General features: G+C 34.5%; 1 protein-coding gene across 3 annotated transcripts in view; it reads right to left on the bottom strand.

Moving 5' to 3' along the window:
* The window catches only part of BRAF (B-Raf proto-oncogene, serine/threonine kinase), a gene marked incomplete at its 5' end in the record, with an annotated part of 156,164 nt that overhangs the window by 39,729 nt on the left and 96,162 nt on the right, over nucleotides 1-20,273 (bottom strand). For 2 of the 3 annotated variants that reach the window (XM_082661771.1, XM_082661769.1), the window contains 8 exons: nucleotides 540-716; nucleotides 1,737-1,821; nucleotides 3,952-4,069; nucleotides 5,040-5,176; nucleotides 8,910-8,946; nucleotides 15,554-15,710; nucleotides 18,417-18,536; nucleotides 19,465-19,613. In XM_082661771.1, the coding sequence (XP_082517897.1) occupies nucleotides 540-716; nucleotides 1,737-1,821; nucleotides 3,952-4,069; nucleotides 5,040-5,176; nucleotides 8,910-8,946; nucleotides 15,554-15,710; nucleotides 18,417-18,536; nucleotides 19,465-19,613 (980 nt within the window). Of the gene's footprint in view, nucleotides 1-539; nucleotides 717-1,736; nucleotides 1,822-3,951; nucleotides 4,070-5,039; nucleotides 5,177-7,418; nucleotides 7,539-8,909; nucleotides 8,947-9,275; nucleotides 9,312-15,553; nucleotides 15,711-18,416; nucleotides 18,537-19,464; nucleotides 19,614-20,273 lie in introns of all 3 variants that reach the window. The other variant, XM_082661770.1, reaches the window with a different exon arrangement.

The raw sequence follows: 20,273 nt of genomic DNA, 5'->3' as shown, positions 1-20,273 counted from the left end.
AAGCCCCTAGAGTAACTTTTTATCTTTTAAATTACACAGCAAAATTCAATGGATATGAACAAGTCAACTTGAAATCCTCAAAAAGGATCAAAATGCGGACTTTCATTTTATTTTACTTTTTCTTTATTTCACACAGATGATCATTTTGCAATAGAAAATATGGGTACGTGGAAAAAATTTGAAAGGATAACTAACAATCATTTTATATACTTCAATAACTGTTAATGACTTTTTAGTGGGTTTTCTTTTTGGCCTATTTTTGTCTTTTGAACCCTTATTGCTTAGCTAAATTACAGCATGCTAAACATAAATTTGTAGCCATATATTTATTATCAATATTTGATGTATGTTTTGAAGACTATACTAGACAGAGGCTATTTTATTTCAAATATCATATTGCTAGCCATTAGTTAAAAGTGTCTACATGTTGCTGGACAGTAACTGAAAATGTACGTCAAAAAATAATAGCTAAAACCTTTAAAATATCCTCAATGGTCTTCAAAAGTAACTTACAAGAGATTTAATAGAATGGAACTTACTCCATGCCCTGTGCAGTCTGCCGTGCAATATCTATAAGTTTGATCATCTCGAATTTGGTCTCAATGATGTGGAGATGATGATATAGGCTGGAGCCCTCACACCACTGGGTAACAATAGCCAGTTGTGGCTTTGTTGAATAACCCATGAAGAGTAGGATATTCACATGTCGAGTTTTCCTGTAAAAGAAATGTGACAGTAAATAGTAAATGTTGATAAACTTTAGCAAATGTTAAAAAAGAGGGCCGAAGCAGTCTACTTATTAATAAGATGTTGTCAGAAAAAGGTATTTTTAAAAAAGCCAACAGAAGGATAAATTTAGATGAGACTTTAGGAACTGTCTAGTCTAACATCCTACCCTTTTCATAAACATCTTTTTTAGTATACCTCATAGATAGGCAACTAGAGATTCCTTAAATACCTTCAATTATGGGAAGTTTATCACTGAGACTGTAGCCTGTTCCCAATACTCTTTTTCTTTCTTTCTTTTTAAAATTTTTTTGGCTGTACTGCGCGGCATGTGGGATCTTAGTTCCTCAAGCAGGGATTGAACCTGTGCCCCCTGCAGTGGAAGTTTGCAGTCCTAACCACTGGACCACCAGGAAAGTCCCCTCTTTTTTTTCTTTTAAAATGGTTCTAGTATTAGTAAAATTTTAGGTTGAGAAAAAATCATTTTCCTACAACTTCCGCCACTGGATTCCCTGTTCTGCTCTCTGCAATGAAACAAGTAAGTTTATATCCTCTTGAACATAACAGCCTTCTATGGACCCAAATATTCTCAGTTCTGTTGACTATTTTCTCCCTAAGTTACAGTTTCAGAATCCTTCCCACCTAAGTTGTCCTTGCCTGGACATGTTCTAGTTTGTTAATTTTCCTCAAGTTCCAGGGCTTGATATAATCTCTAAATGTGTTCTGATAAGCTTAGAATTTTGAGAGCATTGTCTCCATAAGTGGAAGTATTACTTCTCGTGATCAGAACACTGTATTTCCATTAATTCACTCTAGGATTAATATTTCTATCAGCTGTACTATGTAATATTGCATACCACTTAAAAGAATACAGTTAAAGACAAAATATACTCAGACAAACTTTGTTTTATTCATTTTAAGTAAGTCTGTAAAGCTAACAGTGGCTACCACTGGAAAACACAAGTTGATCAAGATAACTTCTCTGGAAAACGTGATTCACACAAGCTCACCTGAGTACTCCTACTTCATTTTTGAAGGCCTGTAACTGCTGAGGTGTGGGTGCTGTCACATTCAACATTTTCACTGCCACATCACCTAAAAGGTAATTGCCATTCCAAATGTCATTCCAATTTTTAAAATTTAAAAATATAAAAAAACCTAGGGTATTTTCACTAATTACTACGGCCTTAAAACTATACCATTATAAAATTGCAAATAAATTATACCTTAACTTCCTAAACTGCATTAATTTTCTAAGGATAAAAACTAAACTAACAATAATATTCCTATACTAGTATTTCAAAATACCAATCCAAAAAAAACCAGCCAATCTCATTTTTCCCCTGGAAATTTAGTTTAACCAATTAAACACCCATGATATTTTCCTAGTTATTTAACAAAACTAAATTAGACGCATTCACTAACTGAATGTTAAAACTGCAGTAGACAGGCCCAATGCAACTTGGCTGAAATAGAAAACTGCAGACTTCTTTATCAGAGTATTTAACACCTTTTCAAATCCATGGATCACTTGTTGCTTTTTACTTAGGAAAATTATTTAAAAAACACACAAAACCGCATGTGAAACAGGTACAATTCTTACACGTTGCCAAAGGGTGTATAAATTGGTACAACCACTTGAAACACTGTTGGCAGTACCTACTACGGACCCCACAATTCTTTCCTAGGTATATACCCACTAACTTGGACACGTGTTCACCAAACGACAGGTACTAAGAATACTCATAGAAGTAGCATCCATAATTGCCCCAAACTGGAAACTATTCAAATGCTCATCACACAGTAGATAGTCATGCTACAGTCACACAATGAACCCTATATAGAGAATGAATAACCTACAACTACATACAATAATATAGATGAATCTTATAAACAATATTGAGTAAAAAGGACCAGATACAAAGGAGTACATCCTGTATTATTTCTGTTTAGGTCAGGACAGTGGTTACCCTTGGGGGCAGAGGGCATAAGGAGGACTTCTAGAGTGCTGGTAATGTTTTGTTTATTGAACAGTGTGTTGACTTTGTGAAATTTTAGCTACTTGTACACTTATGTGTACTTTTTTGCATGCATATTTCAGTATAATTAAACTAACTTACTGATTTTTCCTGATTATCAAATAAAGTGCTTATAGTAAAAAAAAAATCAAACTTAAAATTAAAAAATTAAACATTTTGAAAGCAAAAGGAATAAAATTAAAATTTCCCATAATCATGTCACTCTGAAATGACCATTGTTAACCTATTGATGTATACCCTACTAGGCTTCTATATGTATGCAGTATAAATATTTATAAATACATATGAAAAAGGCAACCTAAAAAGATATATACTAAAATACTGATGGTCATTTAAAAAATTATGTTATATATATTTATATGTAGCTTCATAATATGGGATATTATACGTGCTGCTTTTAAAATATACTACATACACTTTTCCATAAAATAGACATCTACCATACATTTTAATTTCTATATAATCATATATGGAGGTTATCAATTTATTTATTCCTTCCTCTATTAATGAGCACTTAAGTTATTTCCATTTTTCATTAATATCAAATCTCTAATGAATATACTTGCACACACATCTGTTTGTTCCTGTTCTACAAATGGAACTGTTGGCTCTATATACATATTGCCAAACTGCCCTCCAGAAAATTCATAGCAATTTATGTTTCCACCAGCAGCATTACAATCACAACTCTAAATATAATCAATTTAAAAAAAAACCTTTGTCCATTTGATTATCTTTTCAAAGAAATATAAGTCATTTGAGAGGCAATAATGATTTCTATTTTTTGAATTTGTAATTCTTTCACAACTAGTGAGACTGAACATTTTTTGTATGTTTACTGCCCACTCTTTCCTTTGGTAAGCACTCTTTTTATATGTTTACTTGTGGTTTATAATACAAATAAAATTACCAGCAGAAAGACTTATAAAAATAAAAAATCTTGGGGACTAGCTCATCTGGAGGATCATCTTTAAAAATTATTACTGTAGTATAATGATTAAACTTCTGGCTGCTGTGAATCCAGTTTTTATTTCCCATAATTTCTGTTATAAACCTTTGGAGGACTCTTGCATCTGATCAAAATTAGCTTAATGATGCAAACAGTGAATACTCCCTTTGATATATTTTTACAAAAGTTATTATATTCTATTATTATAATTTGTGACAAGGTCACCGTATTACATACCATGCCACTTTCCCTTGTAGACTGTCCCAAATGACCCGGATCCAATTCTTTGTCCCACTGTGATCTGCCCATCAGGAATCTCCCAATCGTCACTTGAATCCCGTCTACCAAGTGTTTTCTTGATAAAAATAGTGCAAAAGTCAAGCCAAGGCAAACAAAAAAGGAAAATCTTATGCTTCACACTAAGTACATTTCCCTATTCCTGAAAGGGACATAAGTTAGGAAGAGAGCAAGAACTTTGGAAAAAACCCCACACTCTAGAGGAATAATAGAAGGATGATTCTTACAATAGAGAACTTAAGTTTAAGACCTAAGTCAGTATTAGGGTGGAAACAGTTTATTAAAAAATAAAAATTATTTATTGGGTATGAGCAGAAATGTTACTATTATTAAATTTTATTATTAAAATCAATAAAATAAAGCAGCTTTTTTATCATTTGGAAGACTACTAGGAGCAAGATAAGTGCTATACATTTGTGACTAGTTCTGGCTCCAAAGGCCAAAAAGTTAACATACTATGGCTGTTGATAATCTAATTACTTTCTCCCTGTCAGTGCTAAATTTCCTCATATATCTTATCTGACCCAATCTCTCTCTTAAAAAAATTTATCAACATATACAATCACTTTGGGATGATAAAGGACCCACATATCCAACATATACTATTGCTAAAATAATTAGTTTTTAATACAGATTTAATTTACAGCAGATAGCTAATTTTTCATTAGGGAAGAATGTCCTTTGGTAGCTATTTGTATTTCAGACCAACTCTTTAGAACATACATGCCTAATCATGCCTCCTAAAATACTAGCTTACTCTCTTTCCATAGTTTAGAAACAACACTATTCTTGCTCTTCCAAAACTGCCTTTTACTCAATTATATTACAGTTGAGAGCAAAAATCAGTGTTGTGTTTTGTTTTTAAGCAAAAAACTATCAGCTCTTAAATTTATTTGATTATGGGAATTCTGTGTCAAATATGGACATATATGCCACTAGATATCATATATCTAAAAGGTGACATTACATTTGGCTATGACTTCTAAGAAGACAGAACTTAGAGGAAAAAAGATATCATATACTCTCACCATTCGATTCCTGTCTTCTGAGGATGAAGATGACTTCCTTTCTCGCTGAGGTCCTGGAGATTTCTGTAATGCTTTCACATTAGTGAGTGAGCCAGGTAATGAGGCAGGGGGCGTGGCAGATAAACCTGTGGTTGATCCTGAGTTAGTGAAAGGAAAAATATATCTATTAAAGGAGGATCAAGTACATTAGCTTATTGGGGGCAGAGGGTAGAGGGAGATTTAGACTTATTTTAAAAATTCAGTATATGTTCTAATACCATTTGGAAAGGACAGGCAAAAAAGGAGCCTCATTTGGTGACTAGCTTTAAATTAAAAAACTACAATTTCTTTTAGTTTTATACTTTTAGCTTTCTGGTCAATTTAATGACCTTTAAAACATCTGATTACAGATATATACTTTGTTTATTGGTGTAGAGTCTAGGAGAAAAATAATCTTTTTAAAATAAGAGATAAACATTAAAAAATACTCCCAAGTTTTTTCTTTGATCAAAAAATAAGAAGCAAAATCAACTTAAAAGCGAATATAAAAAATAAACTTTTAATTATGTTACCTTAACAGCCTATCAATTAAAAAAAAGATAGAAATTCCCCAAATGGAAACATATTCTGATAACGGCCATAATGTTGACATTACCTGGCTCTTTCATATTAGCCACTGAAATTTTTAAAAATCCTATACTATATACTATACTATTTAAGAGTGAGAGATACTGGTCACTTTCATTGGTTCCTGGAGGCTTATTTTGCTACACAAAGATGAAATTCTACCTGCATAACAAAGTTAATGCAAACAAAGCCAAGCAGGTTTCTCAAGACTTTCTGAAAAACCTCTGCCTATAAAATGAGGCCAAGGTAAGTGCTGTGGCCTCTCAGCCAAGTTACTACAAATGGAAAAATTTTATCAGCCAAACGAGTCCAAGGGGTACACTCTTTGAAAATGGACTCAGTTGGCAGGGTTGCATACCTTTGTGATGGACATTTTTCCAAATGCTGATAGAGCAAAAATCCCAATTCATGTACAGAAAGCACCTGGTTCAGAGGGGTTCAGAGCAATGACTCCTAGTGGGGCCTGAGTATAGCTAAGTAGGACTGAGATGCTAGGTAATGTTTGCACATACAGAACAAAAAGACTTCAATTTTTTAAAAAAGTAGATAACTATTCTCTAGTTAAAAAGTCACTATCTTTCAAAGAACAAGGATCAGAATACTAATGGCAACATTTAAATGTTAAAACTGTGTAGAACTTTTCTCATTACTACACCACATATGTCATCATGTGGAATTTCCATGACCTCACATGCAATTTTCTAAAAGAAAATGGTATCTGGAATGTCTATTAATTAGAGCACAATCCATATTCTGCCTTCCACTGATAATTTTCAACATCATAAAGCCTTAACTGCTCACCCAGGCTTCACAATTCTGATCTACTCAGTGCTGTATTGTATCACTTACTTTAATTACACTACTCAGTACTCTGTAACTTCCAGCCCATTCCATGGATTTTCTGAGAAAGTTGGGCTGAGAGAGCAAAAATCTGAAATGCCACCATTACATTCAGAATAAGTTAAAAGACACTAACTAGGAAAAGCCAGTAAATATAATTCATTAAAAATATTTACAGCAAGATACCCATCTAAATTTTGACTTAAATTTTTAAAAATCAGTTTAACCAGTAATTAAAGGATGGAAAAGATAAAATGGATGAGTGAAATTATACTGCTAACTTTTTCCTCACATGAGGGCATAACTGAAAGTATAAATCCTAATTTTCTGAAGTATGCTAAAATACCCCAAATATATTACAAATCTTCTTTCTTAGTGAATATAACAAGGTTATAACAAGGTTCCCTACCTTTGATATAAAATATACATGTCCTACGTTTTAAAAAAAAGGACACATTTACAGAAGAATAAAGCAAAAAGTCTAGTAAGAACTCATAATAGGGATTTCCACTTTTTTAAAAAACCAAAAAAATTGATAACCATTATTAGCAGCCATCAAGGTTATCAGCTAAATGGATTAAAGTAAAATAAATTCAACTTGAAGAAGCCCCTCCCCACATTATTTACTGTCACCCACCGAGTTTAAGAAATAATCAAGACCAAAAAGTAAGTAATATAACAAAAAACAAGATGGAAATCTCAACTCAGAATTTTCTTGCTTTTAAAAATTTATGACAGACAGCATACAGAAAGCTTGTGGTAGTGAGTATGTGTGAGAAGCACATTCAGAGCATTCCAGCCAGGCCAAGCAGAAATTTAGTACTGAAAACTCTCACACTGACAAACACACACTGTGAGGGTGAGGCACAAACAGTATCTGTTGTTTATATTTAGTTTGCTTTGGGTGAAAACAAGAAAGAAGAGCCCAACTACCTCTGAACACTGGGCCAGGCTCAAAATCAAACACTATTTCACTGGGGACAGAATGTAGGAGGGGACTGGGAGTCCGGGATTGGTATTTCCGAAGACAGCGCATCAGCTGGTTCAAAGGGGCTGTTAGAAGAAAAAGAGAGGGGCAGGCAAACACAGGAAGACAGACACACAGAAGAAATGAAAGAAGTCATGGGGAATAAATGAGTTGAAGCCTGCTTCACAAAATAATTCTGGATGTCTAAAAAATCTGCTTATTTTCATAAAATTCCAATGATTCTTTATAAAGTGATTCACAAAAAGGATAAGAAATGGCATTTGATTTTTGGTACTAAGCAGGCAATTTTTATGACTAAGTTAACTCTGTGATGCTAACATGATGGCAACATTTAAATGCTGGATGTATTGGGCAAAATTATCAAAAGCCACAGCTATTAAGACATATGAAAGTCATACTGGCAGCAACATTAATTGGTGGGTTCATGGAACAACAAACAGGAAAAAAAAAAAACTTTTATAACTATGTGCTATAGTAAATACTAAGTCCAGAGTACATAATGCAGGCTTATTATTTTGGTAGGTCCACAGGTATATATAAATATTACAACAAAAGATGGTTTACTCAATGTTTATTCAACATAAAGTATCTTTGAGTCTGGGCTTAGATATTTTGAATATAAAGCAGGTCACAGTGAAGAGACCAACTCTAAACAAGATATGCAGGTATTGTAGGGCTTCCTTATTAAATAGAAGACAGCTGAAGAGGTAAGCATAAAGGACCACCTGGAAGAAAACGTCAAGACAGTTTCAAACACCATCTCTTAGAAAAATCTTATGGGAGTAAAATCTTATTTAAAAAGTATTTTCTAAAGTAATGTTTTGCTATGCTCCCAATTTTCACTGTGTGCTAGAGTGAACATCTGATGAAAATTCTGTAAGAAATCTCAATTCAGTTTCTCATTTGCTTATTTTATTTACTGGACTAGTAAAACGGGAACTAGGCTTTTCTATTAGGGGTCCATGCTATAAAGTATATATTCCAAAGCCTTCTAGAAAGCTGAAGGGAAGTGGCTGACAATGTCTAACAAACTGGCAAGTTGTAGCAGGCAACCCCAGGGATTCTCCCCAAGAATGATGTAGGGGAGTCAAGTTTTAACTGGTTGTAAGCTCAATCTTTAAGTATTAGTGGAGATGGTAAGGAATAAAGTGGGTAAAAAAATTAAGGATCTCTCCTCGATAACAACATCTAAAAAACTGTAGATAGTACATTTAAGACTCCCTTTTATGTCCTCTCTTTTTCTCTGGCTATGAATTAGTTAAAATTTTATTAGAGATAAATGATAAATACTACAGAAAAGCAAACAATTTTTGGTTTTTCTCTGCACATTTTTCTCTGTGTCTGTGTTTCATGAAAGAAGCAAATATAAAGGAGACAAGCAGCAAAGCAATTGCATTTTTCCCTGATTTTTTTTTTTAATTGAAATCACCACTTACCTCCATCACTACGAAACCCTTGGTCTCTAATCAAGTCCTACAAATAAATAGTAATGTATATTTAATCAAAGAATATGGTAAGAAAGTAATAAAATTTTATTTTCCATTAAGCATTCACAGAAAGGTTAATTCAAAATAATACCTGCCTTATAAATTACTTCACAAAACAGAAAGAATATGGAATTAGCTAGTGAACATGATAAAATAAAAAATTTGAAGCACTCGCCAACCTAACCCTAGATTGAAGGGATTATTAGTCCTGATGAAATGTTGAAATCCATTTCAGGCCATTCAAAACCAATGGCTGCATTAATTCTTAAAAAAAAATTCTACTGGCACATATTAAGAGCCATAAAATGTTCATACCCTTTGATCCTGTAATTCCACTTCTGGGAATTTTTCCTAAGGAAATAATTCAGAAGAAAAAAATGATATGCACGAAGATGTTTAGTGCAACATTATCCATTATACTAAAAAACCAGAAATTATTTCCCTATTTTAGGCATATTGACATATTGGTTAACTATAGTGTATCAATTTAGTAAGTATTATGTAGCTACTAAAACAATTATGAACCTTGACTCATAAAACATGTTTACAATAAAAAAGAATACAAAATTAAATGTACACTGATACAATTATAAAAATATAAATGTGTAAGGACACACCAGAAGGGGAAAAAAAATTTGTCTTTATTATTAAAATACAGCTTTTTACAACAGACAACGTGGGGCAGGGCAGTGGGGGAAGAGCCTACTGGCAATACAGTGCAATTTGGACCCTGACAGACAGAACTTAATCTACCCAGTATAACTTAAATATGAGGTCTCTAAATAAGTCTTTTTGCAAATAGGCAGCTTTTCGTTTATAGGCTAAAACAAAGAGCACATTCTTTACAGATGTATTTCTGTCATGTTCAATGTATTATATAAAGCATTTAACATTTTCTACAGAATAATCAACAAATACTCATATCTCCAAATAAGATGCTAATGTTAGGGGTTGTGTGACTATCAATAAATATAAAAAATCATGGTGGTCTCACTAACTTTGTGTTCTTGAGAGCTTATAATCTAAGTGTAAGAAAGATATACACACATAGAAATTATGTGATATAAGAATAAGAGCTTAAGAAAACAATAAAAAAGGTGCCAAAGTTGCTTAGTTAATTGTCAAATAAATAGCATGGGTGAAAAGATTCTTCATGCTATGTAAGTTCAAAGGATAAATAAATAACTATAGAACTTGGCCATTGGTGAAGCATTTGAAGAAGATGATCTAAGTGTTGGGGTTTGAGGGGCAGACAGGAAAGCAGAAAAGAAAAGCAGAGGAGGACTTCCCTGGTGGTCCAGTGGTTAGGACTCTGCGCTTTCACTGCCGTAGCCCGGGTTCAATCCCTGGTCGGGGAACTAAGATCCTGCAAGCTGAGAGGCGTGGCAAAAAAAAAAAAAAAAGTCTTCTAGACAACCTACTGCTAATAACCACCATAAACTTTTATTTTCCAATCTCAAATATGTTCTTAAAGCTCCTTGACAATCTTTATCTATGTGACCTAGGTTAAATAGGATCTTCTAGTGTTCCAATACTGGCTATTTCAAACTTTTTGCCAATCTCCTATGGGGTTCCTTTCTTACTTATATCTCTTCCCTTTCTTAGCATGACAGAGAAAACAGAAGCTATCAAAGAACATTCTGTTCTGCCTCTATATCTACAAACATTTGTATAATAATATTAGCTATAATTTTTGAATTCTTATTTTGTGCCAAGAACAATAAGCATTTTCAAATCACTACAAGGGGTAGACACTATAGGCCTCAAGGTTAAGTCATCTGCCCATGGTCATATTGCCTGTAAAGAGCTGCGGAGCTAGTTATGTTCATCTTTAATTCCTCATAGCCTCTGAGGAACAGCACTTCCAAGTTCAAGAAATTTTACTACCTCAGTTATTCTTTCTTGTTATATTTAACCTCTCTCTTCACTTGCTTCTTCCCCTGAAGATACAAATATGCTCAAGTCTCTGCTTCAATCTATGGCCCTTTCAGCATTCCTTTATGGCCAAGCTTCTCAAAATTGGCACTTAATCCCACATCTTTACCTGGTTTTGCTATCCTCCAATAGTCCTCTAAAACAGCTCTCAATGAAGTAAAAATGACATTGTAATTGCCCAATTCAATAGTCATTTCCAGTCCTTATCTCATTTGAGTCTCAATGGCAACTGACATCAACTACTTAAGCATTCTTGAAGTCCCCTTTTCTCCCTTTAGCTTCTGCAACACTACTTTCTCTTACTTATTTGAAGCTAAAGTTAGGAAGAGAAGCCTAAAATGGAGACAGAGAATGACAGTCTCTGTCTGTATCTCAAATGTTAATGTTTACTGGGGTTGCATGTCTACCCTCTTTTCAGTTTACATATAGTCTTTGAGTAATATCACTTACATCCATGACTTTAACTGACAAAAATAGGCTAATTATTTCTAAATCTGTATCTCTACTCAAGGTCCTTATTTCAACCGCTACTGCACTTCTAAACAAGGAAAGTTCCACAGACATCTTAAAGTCAAGATGTCCAAAATAAAAGTTAACGTTTTCATTTCTACAATCCCTGTTCTTCTTCCTTTGGCATTTCCTATCTTAATGGATAGAATAAATACTATCTATCCACCTAAGCCAGACAACTCTAGGCATTACCTTTTTTTTAAAATTACCATTTATTTATTTTTGGCTGCGTTGAGTCTTCTTTGCTGTGCGCAGGCTTTCTCTAGTTGCGGTGAGAGGGGGCTACTCTTTGTTGCAGTGCACGGGCTTCTCACTGCGGTGGCTTCTCTTGTTGCAGAGCACGGGCGCTAGGTGCGTGGGCTTCAGAAGTTGTGGCACGCGGGCTCAGTAGTTCTGACTCATGGGCTCTAGAGCATAGGCTCTGCAGTTGTGGTGCACAGGCTTAGCTGCTCCGCGGCATGCAGGATCTTCCCAGACCAGGGATCGAACCCGTGTCCCCTGCATTGGCAGGCGGATTCTTAACCACTGTGCCACCAGGGAAGTCCCTAGGCATTATCTTTTATTACCTCTCATCTCTTTCACTTCTCTCCTCTACTACTATATAGAACAGTGATTGAGATAAGAATGAAAGGCCAGGTTTTACCCCATTTCAATCATTTATCACCTGTGTGATCTGGGGTAAGTTTCTTGATATCTCTCAATCTAATTTTCTTAACAGTAAAATAAGGAAAATACTACTACTTAACTCACAAGTGTTTGTGAGGAAAGAATAAAAAAATTTATGTAAAGTATCTAGCACATAGTAAGCATTAACAGTAGCCATTTACAGTATCCAATCCTAACAACTGTGCCTATCAAATCTCTCACTAATTCAAAAGAACTTTCTAAAGTAAAGAGCTGATCACTTTCTTTCCCACTCAGTTTATTGGACCCCCGATTACCAACTACTATAGTGACCTCAGAATAATAACATAATGTCTTTCAGTGTGGACTCTACCTACTTAGTTTCATCTTCTACCATTACCCACCCTTTTCCTGAACCCTAAACTCCTACAATACCAACTATTCATTACAACCCACATAAAGGTACTTCTATATTTCTGCACATACCATTTCCTTAACAAATGCCCTTCCTTCTTAAAACCCCCACCAAGTGCACTGAATAAACTCCAACTCCTTCCTATTCATCTTCTACAGTCTGGCTTAAATGTTGTCCTTTCTCTGCTAAACATTACTAGATTTAACCAGGTAGGGTTTATCATCCCCTTCTATAAACTATCACTGTATATTTTGTGTTTATTTATTTATATGGCTGATTCATCCATTTCCATTAGACTGTGACCTCCTTGAGGGCAAAAACTGTGCTAATTCATCTTAATTCCCTATTCTGACACAGTGCCTATACCAGAGTAAATATTAAATCTGGTTTACTGGAATAATAAATGACAAATAATGACTGAAATTGAATGAAATGACTGAAACTGAATGAAATGCTAAAAGGTTTATATTTTTCAATGGGAAGTAAATGAAAGTTTTGGAACAAAGGAACAGATGATGATAGAGGTCTTATAAAAAATTATTCTGATAATAGCAATAAAAATGGAAATGGGCAGAGAGAAATCAATGGCAAGAAATCTATTTAGGAGATTAATGTAATAAGTAGTTCAAGTGAAGAAATATGGGCCCAAATGGTGGTAGTAATAACAAATTTGAGACGTATATCAAAAGGAAAGGTGATACCTTATGACTATTTGCTTATAGGGGAAGATGAAAAAGCAAGATATAAAGATGACACTCCAAATGTTCAAGCCTAAGACAACAGGAGAAACTTAGTAACACTAAGACATAAAGAGAAATAGTCTAAAAGAACGTCAGTTTTGAAAGTAAATACAAAGGTAACAACTTTGAACATACTGACAATAGATCTAACATAAAAATAAGATTTAATTTCTTATTTCACACAATCTCCTTATTTCCATATTTCCCTCTCCTATTTTTTTTTCCTTTATATTCAGGTCTAGCCAGATAGAAGAAGACCTTATTAGTTGAGAAAAATTGATATTAAGAAAAGGCTACTTTAAATGAACCCAATAAAAATAGAGAAAAAATTTCATAGTAAAATATAGGAAGAAAGTCTGACTTGGGAATGTATCTTGAAAAATGAAATTAAGATTTATAAAAAGTTTATTTTCTTTTACATTCAACAAAACTTTAAGTTATAATTTCAACAGTATGCTAATCCTTAGAATACAGAAAAAATCAAGTTTTCATTGGTAATAATATCAAACTTACGAGAGCACAAATTGAAATTCTTAATTTCATATTCATCTTTTACATCACAATCATAATCATTTTTATAAAAATCTTAAAGGACTTCATCAATTCCCTCAAAGCCCTCCATCAATCCTATGATATTTAAATCATTTTCACTTGAAAAGCCTATTCTCTTTTCATCCTTATAGACTTTCTCTCTTTTACTGTTAACTGGACTAATTTAATTCTGCTGTACCCTTATTTCTCAATGACTTTATAAGATGTGAGTAGTTCTACCAAGTGACTTTCACTGTCTTCATAAAATCCTTAAAATCTTTTTTTTGTTGTCATATTCACAATCAATGTGCTTTATGTTTTCACTGAAATGTTGGATAGTGATGGAAAAGGGCTGGAATGCAAGCTGGTATTAAATGGGGAGGGATATGTGAGTGGAGACTAATATTAAGGGAGTCTGTTAATTAGTGATTATTTTCCTGTTAGGATAATTTTTCCTTCTTTACTCAACCTTATGAGCACTCACATAAGGAATGCCGGTATAATGAGAACCACCCCTGTCCTCTAACATACACATGACCCCTCAGTAACTTCAGTATCCTGCTTACATGGGGAAACAGTTTCAAATTCCTTTTTAAATATAATTACTTTCCAAGGCAAACAAATTTGGTGACTTTTTTGTTTTCTTGCTTATTACACACAGAGACTGAGGATAACCCACATTTTTTATCCTAAAGTACAAATTCTGGGAGAAGTGATCCCAACCCCACCACAGCTCAGATAGTAAGGGCTCTTTATTATCTTCAGTAACTCAGTTACTGAGATGATGTATTGATAGCTGAATGAACCAGTCCTTTTGGATTGATCCTGCGTATCTCATCTTTTTTCTCATCTCTTCCTTCTATTTTGTCTATAGCAGGGACTGGCAAAATACAATTGGCTGGCCACCTGCTTTACTCAAGTTTTACTGGAATAAAGCCTCACCTATTTGTTTAAGATGTATTATGGCCGTTTTCACACTACAGTGGCAGAGTTCAACAGCTATCATTAGAGATCACATGACACACAAGCCTAAAATATTTACTATGTGACCCTTTAAGTGTTTGTTGATCCCTGGTCTATATTATGGGAAACAGACCTCTGCTTTGTCTTCTAACCCTTTTACTAATACAAATATTTTTTGATGACCTCTTATGTTAGGTGCCAACTAACACCTAATAGTTCCTATGTTAGGAAACTATATTAGGAATGGTTTCTGCTGTCCAGGAGTTAAGGTCAAATCGAAGAAGTGACACTAATGTACATAATTAACTTATAGTGTGTAAGATAAACCGGGAAAGTAAAAAAATTCAAGAGTGACCAGCCCCAGAAGGAGACTAAAATAATTGATTTGTGTAGAGATGCAATCCAATGGTATACTCAAGAAAGTAAAGAAGGTAAAAGGTAGCTTTGCATGAGAAGTACATAAAGTAATGATTAATCCTTAAGGGTTATTTAACTCAAAGTTAAACTTTTAGATATTCAGGTAAAGATTTCAAATTGATCTAAATAGGAAATATGCAAGTGTACTCTTATTTTTTCTTTACCCCAAAATGGTCAAGTGGATTACCTGTTAAATAAATGAAGATAAGACTTTTACAGAGATGGTGTCATAAGGAAAAAAATAAGAATAACTCTATAATTTGGTGCCAGTTAAATATTTTACGCCATCAGAGAAGCTGAAAGGCTTTCCTGATTTGTAGTTCATGAAAAGTCTATCACTTATAATAACTGTGATAAATGAAAGATGGCACTTATTTCTGATCTATATTATAAATGTAGCAGAAAAAATAAAGAAACACACTTGAATTTTCTAACTTCGAGCACTGCTGGATACTTACATCAATATTGACAGGTTCTATGGTGTTTATATGCACATTTGGAGCTGATGAGGACCGGTCTCGTTGTCCAAACTGATTTCGATGATCTTCATCTGGTCGGAAAGGCTGTGGAATTGGAATGGATTTTGAAGGAGACGGACTGGTGAGAATTGGGGGCCTGGAAAAATCAAGTGATTGGAAGATAAGATTCAGAGCAACTTTATAGAGATAATAACATAGAAAAATGGATGATATAAAGATTTTCTTCTTTTCGTATTCTCAAATAAAATCTTTACAATAAAGCATTAAAAATCCAGCAGTAATGGCTTTTAAAAGTGTTAGTTTAAAAAACTAATATGTGCTTGCAACCACTGACAAAGCTGCTTTGCTCAAGCAGACACTCCAGGGAGTATCAATGATAAGAACACTGATTCTTATCCAGAAAACTCCAGAGAAATCTACAAATGGCTAAAAATTACCTGTTGTTAGTCAGCTGAAGCAACGCTTGTCCTTTAAAGTTATACAAAAATGCTCTAGGTAGGCAGTGACTGAATAATGTCTGCCAATTTTTCTACCTTTGCCATTTCTTGATAGTTGAAGTTACTAAAATGAACTTTTTATGGGAAGTATCAATATTAGGAAATTATAAATCTTTTAAAAACATACATGTGTTTTTCATGACCTAAAAGATACACCTATTGCTTTATACAAGAGTTGAATTAAAATCCTGAACAATAATAGCAAAAGATCATTTCCAAATTCAAAAGATGATTCTCAGAGTGTCAATCTCTCATATTTTGAAATGTTTACCATGACCAATAATCGATACAAGACACACAGGAAAATAATATATTAAGCATTAAAGTAAATATTTGTAAAAACTGCTTTTTGATGAAACCATCAAAACAGGTGACAGAGTGACCTATTTTGGTACTGTGGATAAATAACAAAGTCTATGATCTCTCACTGCTCCCAAAATGAACCTGGCACTCACGGAGCACATTAAAGTTTTGAGAATAGATTGTAAGCACCTGTGAGAAGTCTGTGCCCCTCAGAAGGAGTATCCTAGGGAGCTAAGAAATGAGTGTCACTTGACTGACGAGGTGTGACTGTCTTAGTGAGCTCCACCAGGACCAATGAATGACTCAGTGCTAACAGCCTCTCTTCAGAGATTGGTTATTGTTGCACCCCATCTTATGCAAACTCTGTAACTAATCAGCATTATCTAGTGGTTAACAAGACGGCCAGAAAGACAATGTTGAGGGAATAAAAAGACATTTTTAAGACGGGAGAGGGTTTAGAGAGGAATGAGAAGAAAATACAGTAGAAAAGGACTAGATAAAGGTTGAAACAGCCAAAGAAGCCAAATAGTGACAAAAAACTTCTAAATAAAATATGTTAATAGAATCTGAACAAGAATCTGTGCTTCTTTGAAGCACTTTTAAGGGTAGGGAAAGAAATTTTGAATTTATGTAAATGAATCCACTTAGAAGGGAAATAAAAATAATAAAATATTATGTACTTTAAAAAACTGCTATAGGGGCTTCCCTGGTGACGCAGTGGTTGACAGTCTGCCTGCCGATGCAGGGGACACGGGTTCATGCCCCGGTCTGGGAAGATCCACATGCCGCGGAGCAGCTGGGCCCATAAGCCATGGCTGCTGAGCCTGCGCGTCCGGAGCCTGTGCTCCGCAACGGGAGAGGCCACAACAGTGAGAGGCCCGCATACCACAAAAATAAATAAAAAACTGCTATAAACCAACGAGAATTATAGGTAAGGCTGATGGAACTGGCCTCTAAGAAAATTAGCATGTTCTACTGGTCCTTTTTATTCTGATAATTGAGAAATTTTTAGTTTGTGACAAAGCTGTCTTTATTTTTGCTTTAGACAGCCAATAAAAGCCACTGGCAAGGGATATGGGGAGCAGGTAAAAAGAACGTAGAAGTGACAATATTAGCTTTTAAAAAGTTTTGGAAAGTGCACTCACTTTTTAAACACTACTTACAGGTGATTTAAAGTCTCAAAGCAGTAACATACTTTAAGTTAGAACTTAAAAGTGGAAAAAGCCTGAATTTACTACAACTGAATAGGGTAGTCTAATTAACACAACTGATCTGGTGTAGTGACAGCAAGTCATTCTTGAAACCTACTGAATTAAAACTATGACAGCAACATGTAGTACACAATAAGTCAGAAATATGTATGCAAAGGACACTGGTCTTTAAGTAAGAAAAACAAAAACCTGGATTAAATCTAATGTATTTTATTAGCAAATCTAAAGAAAATGGGTATACTAGAAGATGAAGATATGCTGCTTGTACCTCCCTTCTCCCCTTGCCCCTGTGCCCCCACCATCACCATGCTCCTATGCTCATTCAGATTCTAGAATTCTTTACAGTCCAGTTCAAATCCCACTTTCTTGATTAAATGTTGACTACCCTCTCTCACTATTCTCTCTTCTCCTGTAAACATGAGGATATATATCACACAGTTTAAAATAATATATCATAAATTGTAGATTATAATTATATACTATTTTAAAATTGTCGGCCATTATCTTATATATTAATGTTACTTTTCTAAATGGAAATCATATACTTCTATATCTGATATTAAAAATAAAGCAATGAGCACAAGGCAGGGACTCTAAATTATCTGTTGCTTGATTTTTTTCAAGGATGGTCCTAAAACAGTCTACATCAGCTTTAACCCTGTGTATCTGTACCAAATGTATGTAAATTAGCTGACTGGTGTGATAAATTACCTGAAAAAAAAAAACCCTTAATTTAACAATCCAAATGTTGGAAAGGTTTATAATTAGCCAAAAGTTCCAAAGAAATCAGCTCAAACAGCATGTCACTGAACAGCAGGAATCATATCATACCCAATAGAATCGGAGGGGGGTGCAGAAGGGGATGATCCAGATGTAAGGGTAGTCTCTGCTAAGGAGGCCTCCTCCTGTGGTATTGGGTGGTGTTCAAAGAACTTGGAGACAAACAGCAAACTGTGAGGCAAAAAGAAAAACAAAACAAAAACAAACCTAACTTGTGCAAAACCCAGAAGCTTCATATACCAGAATATCTTAAAGAATTAACAAAAATGTCTGAGATCAAATTCCATTTTCAGGAAGGACTGTTAAATTCAATTAGTTGTATTTTTGTCTAAAGGCTTACTGTAAAAAAATTATATTGTACTTTTCAAAGGCAAGCTCAGAATCTAAAACTAATTGCTCTATACAGCAAATTTCTACATAGTAGAGGAGAAAAATCATGCTTTATGGTTAAGGAATTAGAAAATGTATCTACTGCTAAAAATTAGGTTATATCATTATGATATACTTTAAAGTACAGAGTTGAATTCCCTCTACTCAAGTAATCAAAAAAAGTAATAAGATTTTACTAGCAGCAGTAACAACACAAAAAAAGATTAAAATAGACTCAATCTATTGAGAGAGGGAGTAGGGGGAAGAGAGGGACTAGGGGGAAGAGAGGGAGGAAGAGAAGGGGGGAGGGAGAGAGACAGAGAGAGAGAGAGACAGACAGACAGGCACACTAACTTTGAGAGAGAGAGAGCACTTAATTTACAAAATTGCTGACAGAACCAGATTCCCCAATCTGCAGTCTAAAAATATAATGGTTTATTTAATTGAAACACCCAAAAACCATCTAAAAGTGATTTCTATGGGCAAGGGATCTTTATTAATTAAAAGAGAATATAAAACATAAATGAAATGTACAGCAAACCAGAATTATAATTTGAGAGAGAAGTATTGGCTATACTACATATTACTCTCTAGGCACACTTCAAAAAGTTCCCTGTAACAACTATTCTGTACAGAAAACTTTCACAGACTCTAAGATATACTAGTTTCACATTAAGAAAAGTTAAATGTAAAGTGGAAGACAGAAAAGAAAAATTTTTTGATTACTTACTCAAGTTGGTCATAATTAACACACATCAGTGGAACCTCTGTACTACAACGCTGGTGAAATTTATAACCACATGTTTGACAGCGGAACCCCTGGAAAAGCAGCTTTCGACAGAAGTCACAAAATGCTAAGGTGAAAAAAGTTTTCCGTACCTGCAAAGTAAAACATCGTAGAGGATTTCAAAAACTAGTAAGAATCTTTTTAGAAATCAACTTATTTACTCTTTTTTTTTTTCTTGCGGTACGCGGGCCTCTCACTGCTGTGGCCTCTCCCGCTGCGGAGCACAGGCTCCGGACGCGCAGGCTCAGTGGCCATGGCTCACGGGCCCAGCCGCCCCGCGGCATGTAGGATCTTCCCGGACCGGGCCACGAACCCGTGTCCCCTGCATCGGCAGGCAGACTCTCAACCACTACGCCACCAGGGAAGCCCAACTTATTTACTCTTGATTAAAATAACAAATCTTTAATATGCTTACATCATGAGAACTGACTTAAACACTAAGATACTAAAATGAAAACCAGTGGATTCAAGATAACAGATGGACTACATGTATTTTTCTCCCACCCACTAACCAATTAAACTCGTAAGTCAAGAAGATGGAAAATAAATAAAAGACTAACTAATATTAAGCTTTACTACATAAAAGTAAAAGCAGAGATGACAGGAGCAGGAAGAAACAGAGGTGAAAGACAGAATAAGGGTACACTTAAATAACTCTACAAAGAAAGGAGTTAACAGATGCTTACTGGTGTTGACAGAACAAGAAACAATGGCATACTTAAAGTTACAAAGGTATGGAACAGAGGAATCAA

Source organism: Grampus griseus (genome assembly GCF_964374135.1).
Source record: "Grampus griseus genome assembly, chromosome: 9".
In the NCBI taxonomy this organism is placed as follows: Eukaryota; Metazoa; Chordata; class Mammalia; order Artiodactyla; family Delphinidae; genus Grampus; species Grampus griseus.
This window is presented reverse-complemented; position numbering and strand designations above follow the sequence as displayed.